The sequence below is a fragment of the Leopardus geoffroyi genome, chromosome B2 (genome assembly GCF_018350155.1).
Source record: "Leopardus geoffroyi isolate Oge1 chromosome B2, O.geoffroyi_Oge1_pat1.0, whole genome shotgun sequence".
In the NCBI taxonomy this organism is placed as follows: Eukaryota; Metazoa; Chordata; class Mammalia; order Carnivora; family Felidae; genus Leopardus; species Leopardus geoffroyi.
Window position 1 is genome coordinate 113648967 of NC_059332.1, and position 26695 is coordinate 113675661.

Consider the following 26695-nt stretch of genomic DNA (forward strand, 5'->3'; position numbering starts at 1 on the left):
ACTTTGCTTTTTTTCACTTAATAGTATTTCCTGGAAATCACTTTCTGTTAATTCACAGAGATTGTCTTCATTCTTTTTTATAGTTGTACTCCATGGGTGTATGTACTATAATTTATTCAAATGGTCTCCTATACTTGGACATGGGGAGTGTCCAGTGTTTTACAGTTATAAATCATGCCTCAATGAATAATCTTTTGAATATATTCTTGCATAATGTTGGAGATGTGGCTCTAGGGTAAATTCTTAAAAGTAGGATTGCTGGGTTGACGAATGTATGCATGTGTAGTTTTGTTAAATGCTGCCAAATTCCTCTCCATTGTGCCATTTTATATTCTTGCCAACAGCATATGAGAGTCCCTGTTCTCCCACAGCCTCACCAGCACGGTTCATTGTCCATGTTTTCAGGTGTTGCCAGTCGGTTGGATGAAAATGTTATCTCGATGTAGTGTTATTTTGTATTTCTCTTATGAGTGAAGTTTAATAATCTTTGATTTTTTAGGGGGTACTTTTTTAACTTTTTTTGAATTATCGTTCCTCTCTTTTGTCCATTTTTATGTAGACATTTTGTTCTTTATTTTTGAAAGTATTTTGTATGTTAGGGACATTAGCCCTCCCTCTTCTTTCCTGTTGTTTTGTTTTTTGTTTTTGTTTTGCTTTTGTTTGTTTGTTTTTTTCTCTTTTTTCTTTTTGAGAGAGGGTGTGCAGGCACGAGTGGGGGAGGGGCAGAGGAAGAGGGAGAGAGGGAATCCCAAGCAGGCTCCACACCCAGCGCAGAGCCCAAGGCAAGGGGGTCACCACCATGAGATCATGACCTGAGTCAAAATCACCACCATGAGATCATGACCTGAGTCAAAATCAAGAGTCTCTCAACTGACTGAGCCACTTAGGCACCCTCCTTATTTATCCCTGTTTTCCATATGTATATAAAATGTATAAATTATTAAATATATACATATATATATGTACACACATACAAAATTAAATATATTCTTTCCGTTTGCCATTTAACTTCGCAAGTAATTGCTTTTTTGCCATTCAGAAGTTTTCCCTGCATCTAAGTTATATAGAGGAATCTAGCTATGTTTTTCTTTTCGTGCTTCTATAGTTTTAATTTTTTTCTTTTAAATCTCTGGTTTATTTGGAATTTTTCTTGTATACTATGAGGAATGGATCCAATTTCTTTTTCCAAATGTTAAACCCTTTATTAATCCTTAATTTGTTCTTGAACTTTAACAACTTTTCCTGTGAACTGAGAAGTCTTTGAGATACATACATGTACATAATATGTATACAATATGTAGACAACACCATAAAGGTTACAGAGTTCCTAATGTACGTAAAATTTCTTTCCTTTCCCTTGATGTATATGAGGTTGGATGTATAATGAAATACTAACTGCCACAGCAATCAAAATATTGATTAGGCAAGGAGACCTGCCTCTAATTTAAGCTGCTTTAGAGCAGCTCCTTAGAGTGGTTAGGATATCTTGGTCATGTGACTGTTTACATAGGACAATTAATGGAAATTTGCAAAGAGGAAGATCTTTGCAAAAAATGCTGCTAAAATATATTTTTGTAATTTGTGTTTGTAATCTAAGCATAGATTTCGAGCTTTAGTTTTTGGTGCTTTAGTTTAACTTGGTGATAGTCCATAACTGTGAATAGACACAGTTCTAAGTATCATTTGTCCTCTTTCTTGGGCCTTTGTCTCACTGATGGGTAGTACCTTCTGAAGGATTGCAGAAATAGTAGCCCAGTGCCCTCTTCCATGGCCATAGTTTTTCACAAAGTATTTGATGATATTTTTATCCTTATGTTTCCTTTTCTAGTATTTAAAAACAAAGTCAAGTGCATTCAATCTTTTCTCATTTTAAAAGCACAAAATTAAAGTGTATTGCATTCCCGAATGCTTTATCCACTGATTTCTCATGACCTGTGATTTTCTCAAGGTTACAGAGTAGAAGGTTTCTGGGAGACTGAAAGGAGAGCATAATCTTTTCCTGCCTAAATGCCTTTCCTTTTTCTTTGAGACAGTCTGCTATTGTTGTCTAGGATGACAGTATGAACTGCAGAAACACACTATTTAGTGAATATGTTGAGTTTAACTTTAATAAGATTAAAAATTTTTTTTTGTTTATTTATTTATTTTTGAGAGAGAGAGAGAGAGAGAGAGAGAGACAGACAGACAGCTTGAGCGGGGGGAGGGGCAGGGAGAGGGAGACACAGAGTCCAAAGCAGGCTCCAGGCTGTGAACTGTCAGCACAGAGCCCACTGTAGTGCTCAAACTCACAAAACTCTGAGGTCATGACCTGAGCCAAAGTCGGACGCTTAACTGACTGAGCCACGCAGATGCCCCTTAATAAGATTTTTTAAAAGTTGTGTATCTCCATTTTTTTTCCCAAGAGAGAAGGTATGTATCATTGGCCAGCTCAATCCTCTTAGTAGTTAGGAAGTTAGGAAGTCCTGTTGTTCTAATATGAGCACAGCTACAGGATGGATGAGCATGAATATGTTGAGTACTATAATGGTACCAGCCTGCCTGTGATATATAAGAGTTGTGAATGGTATACAAGTCATATTAACTGAGTGTGCCCCTTTACTTACTTAATTTGTTTGATAACAAATTTAATTTTGTTTATCTAATTGGTAAGCTAAGTGTATATGTCATTTCAGTTGGTGCTGACCCCAAAGGAAATTAAATGGCATAGAGAAAGCAAATAGGATGAGTTTAAATCTTTACTCTAGGGGCGCCTGGGTGGCACAGTCGGTTAAGCGTCCGACTTCAGCCAGGTCACCATCTCGCAGTCCGTGAGTTCGAGCCCCGCGTCGGGCTCTGGGCTGATGGCTCAGAGCTTGGAGCCTGTTTCCGATTCTGTGTCTCCCTCTCTCTCTGCCCCTCCCCCGTTCATGCTCTGTCTCTCTCTGTCCCCAAAATAAATAAACGTTGGAAAAAAAAAAATTAAAAAAAAAATAAATCTTTACTCTGTCAGTTATTATGTCACTTTGGGCAGCATTCTTTACTTGTCTAAGCCTCAGTTCCATCATTGATAAAATGGTAATAGTAATACATTGTGAGGTTAAGTGAGATAATACATGTATATGGAATTCTTAGGAAGTTGCCTGATGCATGTAGACACTCAGTGAACTGTAATGGTTATCACTATTTTTAAATTATTATTTTGTTAGAAGCATGGATGCCTGTTTGGTGAAAGATGTCAGATATAGCCAGTATTGAATGGTGATGATAAACAATTTGGCCATGAGCTCATTTTCTATTCCCTTCTTTGGCTAATTTCCAAGATACTCATAATTTGCAACTGTTGACAATTGCGACAACAGGCAAGGAAAGTGAGTTAAAATCAGGAACATCTAATTCTTTGTAATGAAAATAATTGGTACAAGTGTCTGCCAGTTGTTCTAGGTAGCTGTGGTGTGATTTTAGGATGGAGCTTCATAGATACACTTTTGATTCCTTTTCTCCTCCATCTCAAGTAAGTCAGCTGTTATGGTAATTGAGAATATAGCCAAGAGACTATTAAGTATTCCTTGGCTGCTTCTACCTTCAGAGAACCCATAGTATAGGGAAAGGGGTGTAGCTCCTTTTGGAATTTCATCGTTGCAGAATGATAGACACAGGTCCCAGGTGCTGGGAAACTGGCTGTCCTGGTCATGGGAAGAGACAAGGAGGGAAGAGATAATTGATCCCTATAAACCTATGGAAGAGTCTCTGCTTCCTTCTCATTTTTGTCCACAACACTTTGTAGTCTCCTTTTCCTTTTCTTTGTAGACTGAATAGCTTACCTAGTAAAATTTTTATTTTCTAGCAATATCCTTTTGCTCAGGCAGCTGGTGTGACTTGGGTTCTATTTTAAAAAGGATAAAGTAGATATAATTGCACTTCATTTTTCCTCCTTCTCTCCTTTTCTTTCAGCAAAACCAAATCCCAATTTCTCATTTCTACACTTTTATGAGGCTTTTCACTTAAATCTCTAACGATGAAAGTCATACATTAGTTTCTGTATTATAAAGAAGTTCCACTTATTGTGTCCTTTTGCCTATCAGATATTGTCCTAACCTTAAAGTGGTTACAGTTTAAGAAAGCAAATATTAAAACACTGAGTTTGTGGTATGTGTACACTTGATAACATAGTAAGAAATTGGGTGAGTCATATTACCTGCTCCCTCACCACTTCACCCCTCCTTTATCACCCCTTCTACCAGAAAGCATCAAGGAAACTCCAACTGGACTAGAACTAGATGCAAAAAAAAAAAAAAAAAATCTTCAATTTAATTGAGAAAACAACTAGATGATTAACAGTGATTACCCAGTGACCAGTTCAGAGAAACTAATTTATAATGATTTTATTTAAAATTTGAAAGCTTAAAGGGCACGGAGTTAACTAACAGATGCCGTCTAACGGATTATCCATCTCCTTCCAGCAGTGTGCTCTAAATTGGCTCTTCTCAAAACACACTCTAACCAAATGGATAAGGTTCTGTTTAAGGAAGCACAGGAAAGCTTTTCTGTTCCCCTTGGCAACTAGTTCTTCTAGGTGAGTATCTGCCTTAATTGGCAGAATTGTAGTAATTCCTCATAATTTGGGTGAAGTGATTTTGTGAGAATTCCAAGCCATCACAATACAGTATCTTTCCTAAATATGGACGGTTCCATTTATAGAGCAAGAGTAGTAAGGTCATAGCTTACCTCTCACACAAATGCTTCTGGTAGTTAGTATGAGGGAACCTAGGTTTTGGTTTCTGCTGTACTTTTAGTCCTTCATTTCTCTTCTTCATGGACTTCAATAATAGCAGTCAGTTACAGTATTTTTCACAAGCAAAGTATATTTAAGTACATGTTCCCAGACTGTGTTTTAAATGGCTATGGAAGGAACACCATTCAATTATAGATCTTGACCCTCTGGAGGCACTACCCATCCTCGTGTTAGAGATGACCTTTGTAAAGGATATAAGGGAAAATACATAGTTATTTTCCCTTATCTGAGTTGGTGCATAGTTTAAGAATATATTTCTGATGTCCGTTTTACTGACACGCCTTTCTATAGTATAGCTATTAGGACAAAGAGCATTTTACGTTGGATGATTAAAAAGTAAAGTTCAATGAGAAGTACAGTTATTAAAATATTTAACTTTGTGACTTTTTTCTTAAACAACTTAAAAATGTTATTACTTTTTAAAGACTTCCTTTAATTTTTAAATCTTTATTAGGATTTTCTTCGTATGTGAGCTGGTCACAGCTAACAAGTTATTTAGTCCGGTCAAATTGCATTGGGATATTTGTTCTAACTTTGATCACAGCACGAAGTAAACAGAAAAGTTGTATTATTTTTGTGTATGCTTGATAATAGTTATTCAGAAATTCATTTTTACAGTTAAAAAAAAGACATTATCGCTTCACTGGTTACAGGAATAACTGTTTCTTGTCCTAACATTTTAATTTTTGTAGGGATTAATGTCTTACATATTAATTATGCCCTCTTTAGTTATTTGAAACCCTGATTTCAGTGGGAATTGAGCCCAAATGTCAGAATTTATTTATTGCCAACTCTTTATGTAGCAGCCTTTTGTGCTCATTTGTAAGCAAGGATCAAGATGCTTTGTATAGACGTCTGAAAGTCAGATGAAGATGTCTAAACATACATTATTTTGATCAAAAAGTAATTTTCCCTAAGTAGTGCATTTAGAGTAATGATGCCAGGACATGCATTAATTCCCTATGTTGTGACCATTGTAATGAGCACACCTTTGGGGTTTGTTTCTTTAGTTCTGAGGCCTGCTAAATATAGTCAGGACCAGTGTTACTCTATGGTACTCTGCCTACAGCTAGTCAGTAAGACTCTGGATCAAATTAAATAGGGGAAGAAACAACAGTCTGGGACTTTCTGGTTAAAAGACCATAATTGTGTGATTTTTTCAGGTGGCCTTCTGATAGCTTCTGCTCATTTTGGTGCATATGTATGTGGGACAGACATAGACTACAATACAGTTCACGGCCTAGGTGAGTAGAGGTTCTAGACAGTGTTACAGTCTTTGTTCTTGTACCAAATGTGCCTTTATAATAATTAAACAGGTTTATATGGTATTATACATCTATCTTTAGTGTTAAGATACAGAGTTGTGATATAATGTAGTTTTACTTATTTTTCCAAACAGTAAGATTTCATTGGTTATCTGCTTTTTATGAAGTGATCCAGTATGTAAAAAGTGATCTCCTGGGTAACACAAAGATGGCTAAGGAAGAGCTCTCCCCTCAGAGGTATCTATGGTTTTAGTTAAGAGAGATTTTTTTCCCCTTTGTTTTATAGTAAGAGATTTCTAAAAAGTTGGCAAACTATAAGGCTGTGAACTTTAGAGTTGGAAAAGAAGTTGGAGAGGGACTAGCCATTTTATTTATTTTTTAGAGAGAGAGAGAGAGGGGGCACAAGTGAGCAAGGGGCAGAGAGAGAGAGAGAAAGAGAGAGGGAAGAGCTAGAGAGAAGCAGGGCTCACCCTAAGCGGGTCTTGTGCTCACCTGAAGCAGGGTTCAAGCTCATCTAATGTGGGACTTGAACTGATGAGCCATGAGATCATGATCTGGGCCGAAGTCAGATGCTTGACTAACTGAGCCCACCCGGGCGCCCAAAAAAGCCATTTTCTTTCTTTTTTTTTTTTTTTTCAACGTTTATTTATTTTTGGGACAGAGAGAGACAGAGCATGAACGGGGGAGGGGCAGAGAGAGAGGGAGACACAGAATGGGAAACAGGCTCCAGGCTCTGAGCCATCAGCCCAGAGCCCGACGCGGGGCTCGAACTCACGGACCGCGAGATGGTGACCTGGCTGAAGTCGGACGCTTAACCGACTGCGCCACCCAGGTGCCCCAAAACAAGCCGTTTTCTAATCAGCATGTCCATATTAATAAAACATACAGTTTCTTTTTAAAGATTGTCACCATTTTTTTTATTCAGTAATCATATATTGTGTGAATACTAGATTAATTTCTAGTCCTTGAATACTATATCGATTTTAATTTCATAACCAACCAAAATATCTTTGAAACAGTTAAGGTGATAGTAACTTAGAAGATTCTGTGTTAGACTGAGGTTAACTTGAGACAAATATTTGCTTGCTTTTGAGGCAATTTTGGAAATTATTTTGAAATCTAGACACTTTGCTAATGTATGTATGTGATTGGATGGAATTGAATCAAACTGGAAAAATTTCTATATTTCCATATTCCATAATATTTCCATATTACCTGAATAGTACTAAAAATGTCAAGTTTCACTGATGATTCTGACATTCTGTTCATGTTGGTATTCAATTATTGTATCTAGAATCAGCCTTTTGAACACCCTTTTCCTGTTTGTCACCCAGTTATTCTCAAGTTATTGTATTGGTAAGAATTTACCATACTTTTTTCCCCCCTAAAAAAATTGACATATTGTGCTTGATGAACAGTCTTTTTTCCTAACTTGACTATAAGGAATTTAGTATATTTATCATAAGGAAAATTGGTTATATTAAGTTCACCTAAATGGGCTATCCAGAAAAAGATATTCTTGGCAATATGTTAGAGCAGACAGAGTGCTAAGAGTTATTCCAGTTAGCTTTTAGTAGAAGCAATATGTTTGCTTTAAGGGGATTGTCCTGTATAATTTAATAGAATTCTTATTTATGAAAATTATATTTAAAGTTATTTATAACCTTTCAGTTTACTTGTATAGAATTCTGATTGAGGTTGAATTTTTTCAGAGCTTATCCCAGATGCTGTTAAATAGGCCCTTTGTTTCTTATGCTTATAATCTCTTTCTATACTCTGAAATATTCTCAAATTTCTGCTATTTTAAAAATACAAAACCTTTTCTATTCCTGTAGGAGCCCTCTAGCTGTCACTATTTTCCTTTTCCTTTTGCCAAAGTGTATCTTGAAAGCTGGTATTTACTTGCTGTCTCTTTTTCTTCATCTTTCACTGTCTTCTGCCCAGTATTTTCTAACTTCTGTGCCTGCTGAAATCTCTTAGTAGGACCACAGATCTACAGCATTTGGCAGTGTTGACCTTTGTAAACCTCCCTTGGTTTCCTAGACAGTGATCTCATCAGGTGGTACTTGCTTGACTGTTCTGTCTCTGGCTCCTTAAGGCCTTGCAGTTTTCTTTGACCTGTATAACATGTTGTTTTCTCCAGGCATCTCTCTTTGACCACTTCTCCTATCACAGTGCATGTTATTCAGAGTCATGTCATTCTTCTTCTTTTGATTTTTAAATTTTGTTTTTATTGTGAAGTAGATCAAGATGCAGAATATTTTTATATTTTTATTCTATAATAATATTTTTTATTTATTTATTCTATAATAATATTTTTATTCTATAAAAATAGAATAACTATAGAACAAACACATAACTGCCACCTAGGTCAATAAAAATGTCATTCGTTCTTACAGGATTAACTTTAAGTGCATATATTCTGGCCTGTACCCACTAAATAGCTCTTTCTGAATGATCTATAGGTAGCTGATAAGCAAGGTTGATACATCTCAAGTAAATCTCATTTTTTCCCTTAAGCTTGTTTTCCTCTTGGTTTTTCTGATCTTAATCAACAGTGTCATCATCCACTTGTGATGCCTAAACCAGAACTTTGAACTTCTTCCTTCAATCCTCATTTTAACTTTTCTTCTGTAATGCCTCCATTTTGCTTCCTCTCTCCATGGTCCTAGAGCTCCATATTTCCCAAGTTAGCTCTCTTCATTTATCATTTATCTGATTCATTACTATTTCTATATGGGGCTGTATGCTCCTGCAGGAAAAGGACCATGTTCTTTTCATCTCTGTATCTTACTTGTATATGCTTTGAGTTTGGTAAGTATTGAATGAGTGTTTTAAGGCAGTTTCACTTGAAAGGTGACAGAACAAGATCAGGTAGAAAGTATGTTTTACTGTTCAAAATATTTTTTGTAATAAATGGAAATAAAAATAAGTTTATGTAAATAAAATTAATAACTTGAACAAGTTTTATTGTAAATATAGGTGTAAAGGAGTTAAAAATTACTTCTAGCTAAATGACAAGAAGTAAGAATGCTCTATTTGATTTAGTAGTTTCTGTATTCTTTTTTCTTTCCCTTCAGGAAAGGCTAGTAGGAAAAACCAGAAATGGAGAGGACCAGATGAAAACATTAGGGCAAATCTTCGGCAGTATGGTTTAGAGAAGTATTACCTTGATGTCCTGGTTTCTGATGCATCTAAACCTTCCTGGAGGAAGGGCACATATTTTGATGCAATCATCACTGATCGTAAGTTTATTTTTATACAAAAGTAGGAGTAGAATTAGTTCCCTAAAGTCACTTACACTTAAAATACAAAACTTATCAACACACACAAAAATGTCAGCCTTGTCTTCTCCCTACCGCTACTGTCTTCATATTTCTTTATTTTTCCCTCTGGGACAATAATATCCAGTCTAGTATCAGGTATTACATTTGGTAATCTCTTTTAGGCCTCTCTTAGTTTGTCACACTTTCACAGCCTTTCTTTTTTATGACACTGACGTTTTTGAGGAACACATTGGTTTGCTGGCCCTCCCACAGTTTTAAGTAGAATCTTCCTTGTGTTGTGTATTCTTGGCTGGAATATTTTATAGGCAGCAATGTGTTCCTTGAGTGTCACTCTAGAGACCCATGATGTCCATCTGTGCCTCATTGGTGATTAGGTGACTTTTGACCACATTACTTGTTTTTTGCCTAGCCCCATATGGTATCAGGGAATCTACAAGAAGAACAGGTTCTCAGAAGGAAATACCAAGGGGGATCGAAAAATGGTAAGTGACAGTTAAATGCAATAGGTTACTATTTTGAAAAGAGCATGTTGTTCTTTTTAATTAGCATAGTTTAAGCCTTAAGATTTTTCATTGATTTTGTTTTCTTGTTCTAGTCCAGAAAGCCATGTTCCTGTTTCCCTGAGTTATCATCTGAGTGACATGTTTTTTGACCTGTTAAACTTTGCAGCGGAGACCCTTGTATTAGGTGGAAGACTAGTCTATTGGTTACCAGTATACACACCAGAGTATGTAATGTTAAATAATTTTATTTTTTAATTTCACTTTCGTTATGGTATTTGTATATCTAGTATATTTTCCCCCTATTTCCAGTTGTATTCAGGGTAAATATATTTGTGTTTAATGTTTATAACAGTCTTTGTTTACCTACATATGTGTATAAAACCAGCCCTTTTCTCTTATTGAATTGCTTTAACCTTTTTATTTTATATCAGAAGTTGGCAAGCTATAGCCTGTGGGCCAGATGTAGTCCTCAGCCTATTTTTGTAAGGCACTTGAGCTGTGTTCTTACATTTTTAAAGAGTTGTTGTTTTTTTATTTTTTAACAACAAAGAAAGACATGTTACAGAAACATATGTGGTCCACAAAGGCTAAAGTACTTACTGTCTGGCCTTTTAGAGGAAAGGTTTGCCAACCACTGTTTTATACCATTTTTAACTCAGTGTCTGATAAATCATAGCTCTTCAGTAACTGTTTTGCCAGGCCACAAACATAGGTAATTTTTTTTTTTTTTTTTTTTCAACGTTTATTTATTTTTGGGACAGAGAGAGACAGAGCATGAATGGGGGAGGGGCAGAGAGGGAGACACAGAATCGGAAACAGGCTCCAGGCTCTGAGCCATCAGCCCAGAGCCTGACGCGGGGCTCGAACTCACGGACCGTGAGATCATGACCTGGCTGAAGTCGGACGCTTAACCGACTGCGCCACCCAGGCGCCCCAAACATAGGTAATTTTTAACAGCTTAGTGGAGTGATTCATCTACTACTAGCTAGCTTTAAATATGTATTGGCTATTATGATCACCTTAAATGCAGTAATTTTTTTTTTTTTTTTTTAATTAGAGCATGTGTGCATGGAAGAGAGGCAGAGAGAGAGAGAATCTTATATATTTTTTTTGGGAGAGAGAGAGAGTAAGGCAGAGAGAGAGGGGCAGAGAGGGAAACAGAGAATCCCAATCAGGCTCCGTGCTGTCAGAGCAGAGCCTAATACTGGGCTCAATCCCACAAACCGTGAGATCATGACTTGAGCTGAATCATGAGTCAGATGCCTAACAGACTGAGCCACCCAAGTGCCCTGAGAGAATCTTAAGCAGGCTCCATGCTCAGTGAGGAGCCCCGTGCAGGGCTCAGTCCCACAACCCTGGGATCATGACCTGAGCTGAAATCAAGAGTCAGATGCTCAACCGACCGAGCTACCCAGGCTCCCTTCAATAAATCTTTTTTATTGTATTGTATTGTATTGTATTGTATTGTATTGTATTGTATTGTATTGTATTTTTTTTTTTTGCGTGAGCCGGGAGGGGAAGAGAGAGAGGGGGACAGAGGATCCAAAGCAGGCTCTGTGCTGACAGCAGTGAGCCCAGTGTGGGGCTTGGACTCACAAACTGTGACATCATGACCTGAGCTGAAGTTGGATGCTCAACTGAGTGAGCCACCCAGGCACAACATCTTTGTTAAAAGCTAATACCAAAATAAAAGTTGTGCATATATTTAAAGCCCTGATTATGTTCAATATTGTTGGTTTGGGTTTTACTATTCAGTAATTATTAATTATAAACAGAGCTGTATATAACAACAATGAAACACAAGATATCTTGAATAAGACAGCATCTTTAGATTTCAAAGATAGTTTAGAATTAGGTTCAAAATTTGGCTGTTTCTTCAATCTGCCATAGAAATATTTTTAAAAAATTATGTAGTTCCTGTATCTGCTATACATAATTATATAGAAAGCATTTTAGAACAGTGTTAACTTTCTGTCTTTTCAAAATGGCGGATGGTCCTTCAGCTGTTGGAAGCTGTGCTGGTTTTTGTTTTATAAATGTGTTGGAAGTTACCATGGCTTTACTTAAGTCATGCATTTGTTTATCAGCTGATAAGACTGTATACATTCCTGCCCAGACTTCTTAACACTGACCTGTGATAATCTCATTTAATCTTTTCATTTTAGAAATAAGGAAAATTACTTCCAAGGAGTGAAGTGACTTGTCTAAAGTTAATAGCTAGCTAGCTAGCTAATTAGTTTCCTTATTCTCAGGGCTGTGTTCACTTAATTTAACAGTTTACCAGATCTCAGGTACCAGATCTTTATTAATATTTTCAGAGAAGAACACATTTATTTCTTTCTATACAAAAGTGGTTCCTGCCTTAGATAAGCTGAATTCCAGCAGTAAATTTTTTGAAAACTTATTTTGAGATAGTTTCAGACTTACATAGAAGTTTCAAATGTAGCACAAAAAACTCCCCTCATCCAGAGTTTCCAACCATTAATGTCATCTACTGTATCCTCCTTTCTCATTCATTACATAATCACATACCCATTGTCATTCATCCTTTTTGAAACTAATTAAGAAGTTGTAGATAGTAATGCCCCATCACTTGTACTTCTCAGAAACCAGAACATTCTTGTCAAACCACAGTCAACCCTCCAAGTTTGGAAATCAGTATTGATAACACTGCTGTTCAGTACATGGACCTTATTCACATTTCATCAGTTGCAGTCCATCTGAGAAAATGTGCTCTATTAACCCATCTTGTCATTCTCCTCCAGTCTGGGATATGTCCCCATTCTTTTCTTTTGTGTCTTTGATAGTTTTGTAGAGTATACAGCGTATATTCTAAAGGTTGACCCTCAACCAGGGTCCATCTGATGTTTCTTTTTTATTTATTTATTTTTAATATGAAATTTATTGTCAAATTGGTTTCCATACAACACCCAGTGCTCATCCCAACAGGTGTCCTCAGTGCCCATCACCCACTTTCCCCTCCCTCCCACCCCCTGTCAACCCTCAGTTTATTCTCAGTATTTGAGTCTCTTATGTTTTGGCTCCCTCCCTCTCTAACCCTTTTTTTTTTTTTTTTCCTTCCCCTCCCCCATGGTCTTCTGGTAAGTTTCTCAGGATCCACATAAGAGTGAAAACATATAGTATCTGACTTTCTCTGTATGACTTATTTCACTTAGCATAACACTCTCCAGTTCCATCCACATTGCTACAAAAGGCCAGATTTCATTCTTTCTCATTGCCAGGTAGTATTCCATTGTGTATATAAACCACAATTTCTTTATCCATTCATTGGTTGATGGACATTTAGGCTCTTTCCATAATTTGGCTGTTGTTGAAAGCGCTGCTATAAACATTGAGGTACATACAAGTGCCCCTATGCATCAGCACTCCTGTATCCCTTGGGTAAATTCCTAGCAGTGCTATTGCTGGGTCATAGGGTAGATATATTTTTAATTTTTTGAGGAATGTCCACACTGTTTTCCAGAGTGGCTGCACCAGTTTGCATTCCCACCAACAGTGCAAGAGGGTTCCTGTTTCTCCACATCCTCTCCAGCATCTGTAGTCTTCTGATTTGTTCATTTTAGCCACTCTGGCATGAGGTGGTATCTGAGTGTGGTTTCGATTTGTATTTCCCTGATGAGGAGCGATGTTGAGCATCTTTTCATGTGCCTGTTGGCCATCTGGATGTCTTTAGAGAAGTGTCTTCTTTAGAGAAGTGTTCTGCCCATTTCTTCACTGGATTGTTTTTTGGGCATGGAGTTTGGTGAGTTCTTTATAGATTTTGGATACTAGCTCTTTGTCTGATACGTCATTTGCAAATATCTTTTCCCATTCTGTCGGTTGCCTTTTAGTTTTGTTGATTGTTTCCTTTGCAGTGCAGAAGGTTTTATCTTGATGAGGTCCCAATAGGTCATTTTTGCTTTTAATTCCCTTGCCTTTGGAGATGTGTCAAGTAAGAAATTGCTGCCACTGAGGTCAGAGAGGTTTTTCCTGCTTTCTCCTCTAGGGTTTTGATGGTTTCCTGTCTCACATTCAGGTCCTTTATCCATTTTGAGTTTATTTTTGTGAGTGGTATAAGAAAGTGGTCTAGTTTCATTCTTCTGCATGTTGCTGTGCAGTTCTCCCAGCACCATTTGTTAAAGAGACTTTTTTTCCATTGGAAATTCTTTCCCGCCTTGTCAAAGATTAGTTGGCCATACTTTTGTGGGTCCAATTCTGGAGTCTCTATTCTATTCCATTGGTCTGTGTGTCTGTTTTTGTGCCAATACCATGCTGTCTTGATGATTACAGCTTTGTAGTAGAGGCTAAAGTCTGGGATTGTGATGCATCCCGCTTTGGTCTTCTTCTTCAATATTACTTTGGCTATTCGGGGTCTTTTGTGGTTCCATACAAATTTTAGGATTGCTTGTTCTAGCTTCGAGAAGAATGCTGGTGCAGTTTTGATTGGGATTGCATTGAATGTATAGATTGCTTTGGGTAGTATTGACATTTTAACAATATTCTTCTATGAGCATGGAATGTTTTTCCATTTCTTCGTATCTTATTCAATTTCCTTCATAAACTTTCTATAGTTTTCAGCATGGTTAGGTTTATTCCTAGGTATTTTATGATTCTTGGTGCAATTGTGAATGGGATCAGTTTCTTTGTCTTTCTGTTGCTTCATTATTAGTGTATAAGAATGCAACTGATTTTTGTACATTAATTTTGTATCCTGTGACTTTGCTGAATTCATGTATCCATTCTAGCAGACTTATGGTGGAGTCTATCGGGTTTTCCATGTATAATATCATGTCATCTGCAAAAAGTGAAAGCTTGACTTCATTCAATTTCTTGAATTGACTTGATTCAATTTCTTTGCTGGTTATGGGTCTGTTCAAGTTTTCTGTTTCTTCCTGTTTGAGTTTTGGAAGTGTGTGGATGCTTAGGAATTTGTCCATTTCTTCCAGGTTGTCCAGTTTGTTGGCATATAATTTTTCATAGTATTCCCTGATAATTGCTTGTATTTCTGAGGGATTGGTTGTAATAATTCCATTTTCATTCATGATTTTATCTATTTGGGTCATCTCCCTTTTCTTTTTGAGAAGCCTGGCTAGAGGTTTATCAATTTTGTTTATTTTTTCAAAAAACCAACTCTTGGTTTCATTGATCTGCTCTACAGATTTTTTAGATTCTGTATTGTGTATTATTTCTCTTCTTCTGTTGGGTTTGGGGTGTCTTTGCTGTTCTGCTTCTATTTCCTTTAGGTGTTTTGTTCGATTTTGTATTGGGGATTTTTCTTGTTTCTTGAGATACAGGCCTCGATCGCAATGTATTTTCCTCTCAGGATTGCCTTTGCTGCATCCCAAAGCGTTTGGATTGTATTTTCATTTTCATTTGTTTCCATATATTTTTAATTTCTTCTCTAATTGCCTGGTTGACCTATTCATTCTTTAGTAGGGTGTTCTTTAACCTCCATGCTCTTGGAGGCTTTCCAGACTTTTTCCTGTGGTTGATTTCAAGTTTCATAGCATTGCGGTCTCAAAGTGTGCGTGGTATGATCTCAATTATTTTATACTTATGAAGGGCTGTTTTGTGACCCAGTATGTGACCTATCTTGGAGAATGTTCCATGTGCACTTGAGAAGAAAGTATATTCTGTTGCTTTGGGATGCAGAGTTCTAAATATATCTGTCAAGTCCATCTGATCCAATGTATCTTCAGGGCCCTTGTTTCTTTATTGATCCTGTGTCTACATGATTTATCCATTGTTGTAAGTGGGGTATTAAAGTCCCCTGCAATTACCATATTCTTATCAGTAAGGTTGCTTATGTTTGTGATTAATTGTTTTATATATTTGGGGGCTCCCATATTCGGCGCATAGACATTTATAATTGTTAGCTCCTCCTGATGGATAGACCCTGTAATTATTATATAATGCCCTTTTCATTTCTTGTTACAGCCTTTAATTTAAAGTCTAGTTTGTCTGATATAAGTATGGCTATTCCAGCTTTCTTTTGACTTGCAGTAGCATGATAGATAGTTCTCCATCCCCTCACTTTCAATCTGAAGGTGTCCTCAGGTTTAAAATGAGTCTCTTGTAGACAGCAAATAGATGGGTCTTGTTTTTTTATCCATTCTGATACCCTATGTCTTTTGGTTGGAGCATTTAGTCCATTTACATTCAGTGTTATTATTGAAAGATAGGGGTTTAGAGTCATTGTGATGTCTGTAGCTTTCATGGTTGTACTGATGTCTCTGGTACTTTGTGGTCCTTGCAACATTTCACTCACAGAATCCCTCTTAGGATCTCTTGTAGGGCTGGTTTAGTGGTGATGAATTCCTTCAGTTTTTGTTTGTTTGGGAAAATCTTTATCTCTCCTTCTATTCTGAATGACAGACTTGCTGGAGAAAGGATTCTTGGCTGCATATTTTTTCTGTTCATCACATTGAAGATTTCCTGCCATTCCTTTCTGGTCTGCCAAGTTTCAGTAGATAGGTCTGCTACTGCCCTTTATGTGTCTACTTTTGTAAGTTAGGGCCTGTTTATCCCTACCTGCTTTCAGAATTCTCTCCTTATCCTTGTATTTTGCCAGTTCCACTATGATATGTCCTGCAGAAGATCGATTCAAATTACGTCTGAAGGGAGTTCTCTGTGCCTCTTGGATTTCAATGCCTGTTTCCTTCCCCAGATCAGGGAAGTTCTCAGCTATGATTTGTTCAAGTACACCTTCAGCCCCTTTCTCTCTTCTTCTTCTGGAATTCCTATGATACGGATATTGTTCCATTTGATTGCATCACTTAGTTCTCAAATTCTCCCCTCATACTCCTGGATTTTTTTATCTCTCATTTTCTCAGCTTCCACTTTTCCCATAATTTTATCTTCTTTCTTTAAAATTTTTAAAAATGTTTTCATTTATTTTTGAGACAGAGAGAGACAGCATGAGCAAGGGAGGGGCAGAGAGAGAGAGGGAGACACAGAATCTGAAGCAGGCTCCAAGCTCTGAGCTGTCAGCACAGATCCCAACACGGGGCTTGAACTCACGGACTGTGAGATCATGACCTGAGCTGTAGTCAGACACTTAACTGACTGAGCCACCCAGGCGCCCCACATAATTTCATCTTCTAATTCACCTATTCTTTCCTCTGCCTCTTCAGTCTGTGCTATGGCTGCCTCCATTTTATTTTGTACCTCATTTATAGCATTTTTTAGTTACCCATGACTAGGTTTTAGTCTCTTGATCTCTATAGCAATAGATTCTCTGCTGTCCTCTATGCTTTTTTCAAGCCCAGCGATTAATTTTATGACTATTATTTTAAATTCTTGTTCCATTATGTTGCTTAAATCGTTTTTGATCAATTCGTTAGCTGTCGCTACTTCCTGGAGTTTCTTTTGAGGAGAATTCTTACGTTTCATCATCTTTGGTAGTTCCTGCGGTAGCTCCAAACTGCAAGGCACTTCCCCTGTGCTGTCCAGAGAAACTTGTGTTGGTGGGCGGGTCTGCAGTCAGACCCGATGTCTGCCCCCAGCCCACCGTTGGGGCCACAGTCAGTCTGGTGTGTACTTTATCTTCCCCTCTCCCAGGGTCAGGACTCACTGTGCAGTGGCGTGGCCTCTGTCTGGGCTACTTGCAGACTGCCAGGCTTGTGGTGTTGCTTCGGTGGGATCTGGCATATTAGCTGGGCTGGATCCGCAAGGTGCACAGGGGTGGGAGGGGCAGGTTTAGCTAGCTTTGCTGATGGTGGTCCCCTGCAGCACCAGGAGGGAGGCAGGCCCATCAGAGGGATGGATCCACAGAAGCACAGCGTTGGGCGTTTGCGCGGTGCAAGCAAGTTTGGTGACAGGAACTGGTTCCTTTTGGAATTTCAGCTGGAGGATGGGAGAGGGAAATGGCGCTTGCCAGCACCTTTGTTCCCCTGCCAAGCTGAGCTCTGTCTCCCGGGGTTGACAACTCTCCCTCCGGTGTCCTCTAGCTCTCCTGCTCTTCGAGCAGAGCTGTTGACTTTTAACATTCCAGATGTTAAGTCCCGCTAGCTGTCAGAACTCACAGACTCTGGGTCCTCCGCTTTTGCAAGCCAGACTTCGGGGGCTCTGCCTTGCCCAGTGGGCTGCCTCTCCACCGCCCAGCTCCTTCCCATCAGTCCGTGTAGCATGCACTGCCTCTCCGCCCTTCCTACCCTCTTCTGTGGGCCTCTTGTCTACGCTTGGCTCCAGAGAGTCAGTTCTGCTAGTCTTCTGGCAGTTTTCTGGGTTATTTAGGCTGATGTGGGTGGAATCTAAGCGATCAGCAGGACGAGGTGAGCCCAACGCCCTCCTATGCTGCTATCTTCCTGTTGATGTCTCCCTCCATCTGATGTTTCTTTTAGGACCAGATTCAGGTAATGATCTTGGTAGGAATACTACAAAAATTATACTGTGTTTTTCATGCACTGCATCGTGGGGCACACAGAGTTAACTGCTACTAGAGATCTTAAATTTGATCATCTAGTCCTGTTGTTGTCTGTCAGGTTTCTCCACTGTGAGCCATCGTTTTCTCCTTTGATTAGTATTTCATCAGGGGAGATATCCCAGTATTACATCACTGTCTTGTTCATCCAGTCACTATTCACATTGTCAACTCCATTGTTTACAACCACCACAATGATGACTTTTCTGTTCCATCATTCCTTCTACATTTCTAAGTTGGCATTCTACAGTAAGGAAGAGTTTTCCCTTCTTCCCCTATTTGTTTACTAATTTATTAATTTATATTTTTATGGAGTGCTTAATTTATACTTTTATGGATGCTTGTATTATTCACTGGGCTATAATTTATTATTGTCACTATTTTGTTGCTCAAATTGTCTCAGATTTGATCAGTGGGAGTTACTTTGAGGTGGTTCCTCTGTCCTTTTGAAATATTCCCATTAGTTTTTGTGTACTTATTATTTTTTGGCATTTCTGACTGCCCACTATTTTGTTGTTTTGTATTTAATTATAATTCAAATTGAATGTGCTTAAGAATATCTTTTGTAGTTCTTTTATTTATTCCTTTCTCTTTATACAAAATTAAATTGGAGGTACTTTTAAGTATTTTTAATATTTCTAAAGACCTTACAAATGGACATTGGATATTTTTTTCAGTGACTTCTCAATTTTAATAATTTTCAACAATGAGAAATTTCCAAATGCATATAACCAAAGGGATATTTTAGAAGTAGAAAAGGGATACATGCTTTTATCACTGTTTTTTTTTCTTTTTTACCCTAGATGTTTATCAAGGGAAAGCTCTCATCTAGGTATGTGTCTGATGCACACATGGGAAGACTACTGTGGTATTTACTTCCCTGACTTTATCTCTCAAGAAATTTATGTCCATGTTCTCTAATGTTCATAATTAGGCTTCTGTTGTTTTACCCTCCCTGTACTTTTTTTTTTTTTTTTTTTCTATTTTTACTTTTATTTGCATTTATTTTATGCAGAATTTACTCCTGGGCCATAATTTTTTTGTTTCTTCTTAAAAAAATTTTTTTTAAATGTTTATTCATTTTTGAGAGACATAGAATGCAAGTGGGGATGGGGCATAGAGAGAGAGGGAGACACAGAATCTGAAGCAGGCTCCAGGCTCTGAGCTGTCTGCACAGAGCCCGATGCAGGGCTTGAACTCATGAACCATGAGATCATGCCCTGAGCCGAAATTGGTTGCCTAACTAACTGAACCACCCAGGCGCCCCTTCTTCAGTTTCTTCTGGGGTATATTTTTGTTCTGTGCAACCTCCTCTTCTGGTTTGGGAACAGTCTGCTCTTTTTCAGTAAGGATTATCTCACTGAAAAGAGATCATCTCACTGAAAGTGTGGCAGGGAGAGCTCATGTATGGGTTAATCTGACTGTGAGCCCTGTAAGTTCCACGCCACATCTTGGGGGCTTTGTTCAGCTAGATGTGCTCAATGACCAGAAAATCTGCATCTAAACCCTTAAACTCAGCATTACTCTCTGCATCTTTAAGCATGTGCAATAAAAATTCGGCTCTCTTTTTAGGCCACTGACCCTGTGTGCAGCCCCACTCTCTGGCCTGGGCACACCTACCACTCTGCCATTGTAGCAATGGAATGGCACACATTGCTTCTGCAAAGTGACATCCTTCAAATACTCGGTGGCTTTTCAGATATGCAAACCCTTGATGGCCTGGGAAGTTTCACGTGTGTTCTTAAAGTGAACATGATGATTTGAACCTCTTGATTTGCATGATTTTGTAGGGGTTTTTTGGGTCAAGTGAATAGAAAACCATTCTCAGAGGTCACCTCAGGCTGCATCTGGGAAGAGGAAGATCTCCTCTTTAGCTTAAAGTGACCTTACTAATGAAATATTAATTATTATTACTGTTAACTTATTAATGAACTTGGTTTGTCTTGTGTTAGGAAATAAATTATTTTTACTTCTGTACTATATGTCATCCAAAATCTTTGTTCTTTTTAAAATACCACAATGTTATGATGAATTTAAGACTGAAATCATCTAGAAATGTTTGAAATAATGTTCTTGGTTCCGAATTAAACAATTTAGAATTTGTTTGGTTATATTGTATTGAAAATATAGCTTTTTAAGAATAAAGATTTCATTTTAAAATACATTAGCACAGCTTAATTTTATTTTTTTTATTTTTATTTAAAAAAAGTTTTTTTAATGTTTTTATTTATTTTTGAAAGAGAGAGACAGAGCATGAGTGGGGAAGGAGCAGAGAGAGAGGGAGACACAGAATTCGAAGCAGGCTCCAGGCTCTGAGCTGTCAGCATAGAGCCCAATGCGGGGCTCGAACTCACAAACTGTGAGATCATGACCTAAGCTGAAGCCGGACACTCAACCGACTGAGCCACCCAGGTGCTCCGAGCACAGCTTAATTTTAAAATGTTTGTATTTTTTGTCTATTGAATACAGGCTTTTAGTTCTACTACTGAATTCATTTACTCAATCAAATTCTGTTACACGATTCAAGTTTAAAAATAAGAATTACATATTATAATCAAGTTCAGGCATTACTCTTTAAATCCAGGGCATTTTAAAAGTATAAGACATGATAAAAATAAAGTACTACCTTTGAAAGTTTAGTTATTTGCAAGGAATTGTCAGAGCTGATGATTGAAAAAGGATTTTCCATTTGCAGTGAAGAAATTGCTACTCAACAGACTGGCTGTATTTCCTTGGGTATAGTTTTTCCCCCACTCTAGCATGTTGGATTTTTTGCCAGCATCAAGATGCTCTGTACACTTCGTAGCTTTTCACCTTTGTTTATTCTGTGCCCATTGCTTGATAAACCATTTCTTCTTTCCTCTGCTGATAAAATTCTAGTAATCTTTCAAGGTCTGACTTAACCGTCACCATCTCTGTGATACTTTTCCAACCCTTCTTAGTAGAATTAATCTTTCATCTGTGCTCTCGGTAGTTTATTCTTATCACTCTTAGAGACTGACCACATAAAATTACTGTAAACTGTTGGTATTTATGGGTTTATTATTCAGAGTTGCAGCTACTTGCAAGTGACCCCGAAGATCTATGTCATTAATATCGTTTGGATGACATAACTTCAACTCGTGTGTTTGATATTATAGGAATTGCTAAGCTACAGAGTTCAGGTGTTTGCTCAGGCTTTATGTCTCCATATTGTGTTGTTTTCTTACTGGCATTACACACAGATAACTTTCTTGAGGTGATCACAAACTGCATTTCTTTGTAAAAGATGTCCTTTAATAGAAATCCCGCTGCTAATGCTTGTGATAAAAATGTTGATAAAGAAGCTTTATAAAGTATGCCCAATGTAGGATTTGGGGATACATTTTTCTTCCCAGTTTTACTGAAGAAATAATTGATATATGTCACTGTATAAGTTTAAGGCATATAGCATGATGGCTTACTTTATATTGGGAATAAACAGTAACTCTAGTAAAATGAGTTTTGGAGTCGCTCAGAGCAGTGAAGAAAACATGTTTTTCATCTCTTAACTAGGAAACAAGAAAAAGTGATACCTTGAGCTATTTTCAGTGAGTACTCTAATCAGTGCAAAATCTGTTTCTTAAATGGGAGGTGAAATTGTAGTGACATTTGGAAATAGCTTATGGCATGAAGATTCATAGGAAAATGAGTGTCATGATTTATGGAAAAGCTAGGGGCCTATGCACATTTGGTTTTGCTTTTAAAAAAATGTGTTATAATTTGTATATCATGAAAGTCACCTTTTTACAGTTTACAACTCCATGGTTTTTAGTACATCCACAAAGTTGTGCAACCATCACCACTTTCTAATCCCAGAACATTTGTATCACCCCTAAAGAAACCCCATATACATAAGCAGTCACCACTATTTCTGCCCCTGGCAACCACTTATCTACCTCTGTGGACTTGTCTATTGTGGCTGATTTAGGTTTTAAATAGATGTTTGGATTGTAGGGGTATAGTAATAGAAATGAAACGAAGATAGCGTACCATACTATCATAATAACCCAGGCATAGTACAGATTTATGGCTTCTATTTAACACTTTGCAAACAGTTCATTGACGTATGTTGGTATAAAATATATTAGTAAATCTATAGTAAAGAATTTTAGGGCGTACCTGTGTGGCTCAGTCAGTTTAAGTGTCTCTTGATTTTGTCTCAGGTTGTAATCTCATGGTTCATAAAATGGAGCCCTGTGTCAGTCTCTGTGCTGACAGCACGGAGCCTGCTTGGGGTTCTCTCTGTCCCTCTTTGCCCCTCACCTGCTCACATGCACTCTTTCAAAATAAGTAAATAAACATTAAAAAAAAAAGAATTTTTTGTTGATATTTTAAAATTCTTAGCTAAATTTGTCCTAGTATAATAGGGTAGTGATTCAAGGCGAGCTTGTTAATGGGGCGGGGCGCCTGAGTGGCTCAGTCGGTTAAGAGTCCGACTTCAGCTCAGATCATGATCTCACGGTTTGTGGTTTCAAGCCCTGCGTTGGGCTCTGGGCTGACAACTCAGAGCTTGGAGCCCACTTCGGATTCTGTGTCTCCCTCTGTCTGCCCCTCTGCTGATTGTACTCTGTCTCTCACAAATTGTCTCAAAAATAAATAAACATAAAAAAAAAAAAACAAAAAAAAACGAGCTTGTTAATGATAATGATAATCCAAATGACATTCTTTCATGCTTAAACTTAAAGATCAAGTCAAAAAGGTAATATAAAACACATAACTATGTTTTTCTGCTCTTAAGCCAAAGGCCTGGTGACTTAGTTTCACAAGCGTAGCATCATTTGTGTCATCAGTATTAGTTAAAATTGTATTGGTTTTGTACTTTTGATTTGTAAATTTGTTTTGGTTTTATAGGTAGTTAAAGAATGTAAGCATATGGACTTTATATCTAACTTATGCTTATATATCTTTAAGTTACATTTTAATAAGAATACTTTAAGTTAACTCTGCCAGGAAATAAGATTTTTTTCCTTTAAAAAAAGGTACATAACTAAGTTTGACAAATACTATTTTAGACATCTACAAACTCTGCTTTTTCAAGCTTAAGGTCAAGGCTATATTTTTTTTTTTCCTGTTAACCATGGTGTAGAATGTATGTCTCCATATCATAAATGCTTTGTATGAAGACTCCCAAATTTGATATTAACTAATCTTAGGAGAAAGACAACATTTCTGACTAGATAGTGAACTTTAGAGAATTGTTAGATCAGGCAAAATGTGAAATGGTCATTACCTACTGGAGAGCTCTAAGGAAGGATGCAGAGAATGACTTCAAGGGAATTCCTTCCACTGATAATACAGTGAAGTGCATTATGAATGTTGCTTTGTAAGTGGGTGATGAAGGTTTTGAGCATGTGGTTGAGGTAATGAGGGAGAGCTCATTGAAGGTCAGAGGGACTAGAGAAGTCAGTAAAAGAGTGGTAGTGAAGACCATGTTGATGCATTGGAATGGGCTAGCTGAGATGGTGTCCTTTATGGGAAGTGCTAATTGGCACCTTTCCCACTTTGGACCAGAACTTGAAAATTTCCCATATAATAAATGTTTGCAGAGGTTACCTAGAAAGGCAAAAGATTTGCAAAGGAAAAATAAAAACTAGGCATCACAGTGTTCTTAATGGTACCCATACCTAATGAGTGCCTCCCCTGCTGTTCTTCAGCATTCTTCCATAGCTGTTTCCCCCTCATCTGTCACCTGTTTCTTCTGCCAAGAGTGATGCCAACAACCTGTCAGATGGTTCAGAACTACTGCTGCCTGACTATCCTGCTTTCTAGGTGTCATCACCTCCATACATGTGGTACCTGGGCTGCATAGCAGCAATCACCACTGCTCATTATTGTGGCTTTGATTTCATCCATGGTTAAGGTGACCATGTGGTGCTTATTTTATTGCTAGTTTATTTGAATAATCTTACAAATAACTTTTCCTGTATTTACAAAGGTAATAGAGATCTCAAGATGCCATTAAAATTTTGCAGGAGCACTTCATTTTATAGGGAAAATATATGCTGAGTAGACTTCATTCTTTGGGAATTCATAAAAATCTCCAGACGAGTCAGTCCCTCATGCATATCAAGGGATTGTTTGTTACAGAATATATTTCTGTCTTATGTGCTCTTGTGGGACCCTTTAGGGTGGAATCCTTGTCTTGTTAACGTCAAATCGTTAAATGCTTTGTGTTCTTCTGTAAAACATTCTTTCACTGTCTCTTAGTCTCAGGCCACAGGTAAAAAAAAAATTAAACTGCTTTTTTCAGATGTAATATTAAAGTACTTTGTAAAATGTTTGTTTATGGATTATATAGTCAGTATATGTAAAATAAAATATGTAGAGCGTGGAGTGGGAGGACATCCATACCACACTGGATAACCCCATGACGATCCTGTGTGGGGTGCACATATGAGTGTTCCTAAAAGTCAGCTGTGCTTTCTTCAGATACACTGAGGAGATGGTACCCTGGCACCCTTGCCTGCAACTCATTAGCAACTGTGAGCAGAAGCTTTCCAGTCACACATCAAGGCGCTTGATAACCATGGAAAAGGTGAAGACATTTGAGGTAAATTATCCTAGTATTTTTTGGATAAATTCTGGAAGAATCCAAAAGAGAATTTTCTAGTTTTCCTGTAATTGAGTTTGAAGTTCAAGAGTTTTGTGACATTTGGTGAGATTTAGAGGGTAGGAATTGGATATAGAAGTTAAATAGCAGAGTAGAAATAGAAGTTGACTTTAACTTCTCATCTTTGTCACGAATGCAGTTAAAGAAAAACAGCACACTTAATTAAACAACTATTGTCTAACTAGCAATTTACTAGTTACCGTTTTTCCTCCAAAGCAGAACCTACTTGATTGAAGACTATTCTGCAAAGAAAAAGTCACTTTATATAATGGACAAAGTCATTTTCTCTCATCTGTTAGGAATCAATGCATGTGCTCTTTCTGACACACACACACACAATTCTTGAGAAGAACAAAACATCTGTTATTTCATATCCAGATCAGAATTGATATGAATAATGCCTCATTATGAATCTTAATTAAATCTACAACATGCTCCTTCAGCTATACTTATCTGGATTGACAACCACAGCTTTCCCAAATTCACTAACCTTGAGTGTGTCCCATCTTTGTTTTTGATCTGTACAATAAGCAGGAAAGAACAGTGTTACTGCCCGAAGATTTTGTCATACTCACCTCTACTCTGCATTTGATTTTTTTCATCTGATTTACAGCTTATGGATTCTTTCACAGTAATGAAAACTAATATTTGTAAAGTGCTTTTTGAATATTATTATAGACTTCTTGTTTTTGTCCTTTGTCCTTTTAATTTCCATTTGCTATCTGTCTCTAATTTAGACTCTTACTATCATATACCTCATTTGTTCTGGTTGTTTCCTAAATTATCTTTTCCATTTTTCACACCTCTAGTTCTTAACTGTTAAATGACTTTCTAAAACACTGCATCCATTATGTTACTTCTTTATGCACAAACTTTAGTGATTTATTTTAATTACTAAATAAGATTCAGTGTGACATAAAGTTTCTTCATTAATCAGGCTTCAGTATCGGGGCATTTCAGAACGTGAAGTTATTTATGTATACAAACAGTTGATTTGTGTTCACTCAGGAACGGGGTTATATGTGTGTGTTAACATACATATATATGTATAGGTAAATGCGATATAATTAATGTAAGTGGTTGTCTTTTTTTTTTTTTTAAATGTTTATTTATTTTTGAGACAGAGAGAGACAGAGCATGAATGGGGGAGGGTCAGAGAGAGAGGGAGACACAGAATCTGAAACAGGTTCCAGGCTCTGAGCTGTCAGCACAGAGCCTGACGTGGGGCTCGAATTCATGGACCGTGAGATCATGACCTGAGCCGAAGTCGGACGCTTAACCGACTGAGCCACCCAGGCGCCCCTAAGTGGTTGTCATTTTTAAAACAACAGAATTTTATATTGAAATGATAGATATTCTTGGGGTGGCATCTTGTACTTGTTATATTTATGTTGTACTTATTCAGCATATTCTTGAAATTTTTAGATTTACATTTAAAGAAATAATATTAAACAGTTATTTTGCTATATAGTGACACTTTGCTTTTCTTTGAATTTTATTACTGGACTTTGGTGCTCGCATTTTATAGCAGACCCATCACCTAATTGTTGTTTTTTGGAAATCAAATCCTGTTCCAAGATTGATGATCTACCATTGAATATTTAAAACATTAGGCAGATTCAGAAATTCTAAAAGAGGGGTTTCCATATTGTTTGGCACAATGACAACATTCCGAAGTGACAGTTTTTGATGGGTAAAATGTATTTGGATATACAATAGAAATCCTCTTAACCAACCTCCATGGCAAACTCCATTGATTGTCTAATACTGGCCATTTTTGTCCTAAAACACCAGCACCTATGCCTGTAACATGTTG

At 37.4% G+C, this 26695-nt stretch overlaps 1 protein-coding gene and 1 pseudogene across 4 annotated transcripts in view; one reads left to right on the plus strand and one right to left on the minus strand.

Moving 5' to 3' along the window:
• Nucleotides 1-26695, plus strand: part of TRMT11 (tRNA methyltransferase 11 homolog) — a 58663-nt gene that overhangs the window by 13559 nt on the left and 18409 nt on the right. For all 4 annotated transcript variants that reach the window (XM_045499486.1, XM_045499490.1, XM_045499487.1 and 1 more), the window contains 5 exons: nucleotides 5935-6015; nucleotides 9117-9281; nucleotides 9733-9805; nucleotides 9919-10050; nucleotides 24699-24819. In XM_045499486.1, coding sequence (XP_045355442.1) covers nucleotides 5935-6015; nucleotides 9117-9281; nucleotides 9733-9805; nucleotides 9919-10050; nucleotides 24699-24819 — 572 coding nt within the window. The remainder of the gene's footprint in view (nucleotides 1-5934; nucleotides 6016-9116; nucleotides 9282-9732; nucleotides 9806-9918; nucleotides 10051-24698; nucleotides 24820-26695) is intronic.
• On the minus strand, nucleotides 19446-20070 carry LOC123608982 (annotated as a pseudogene).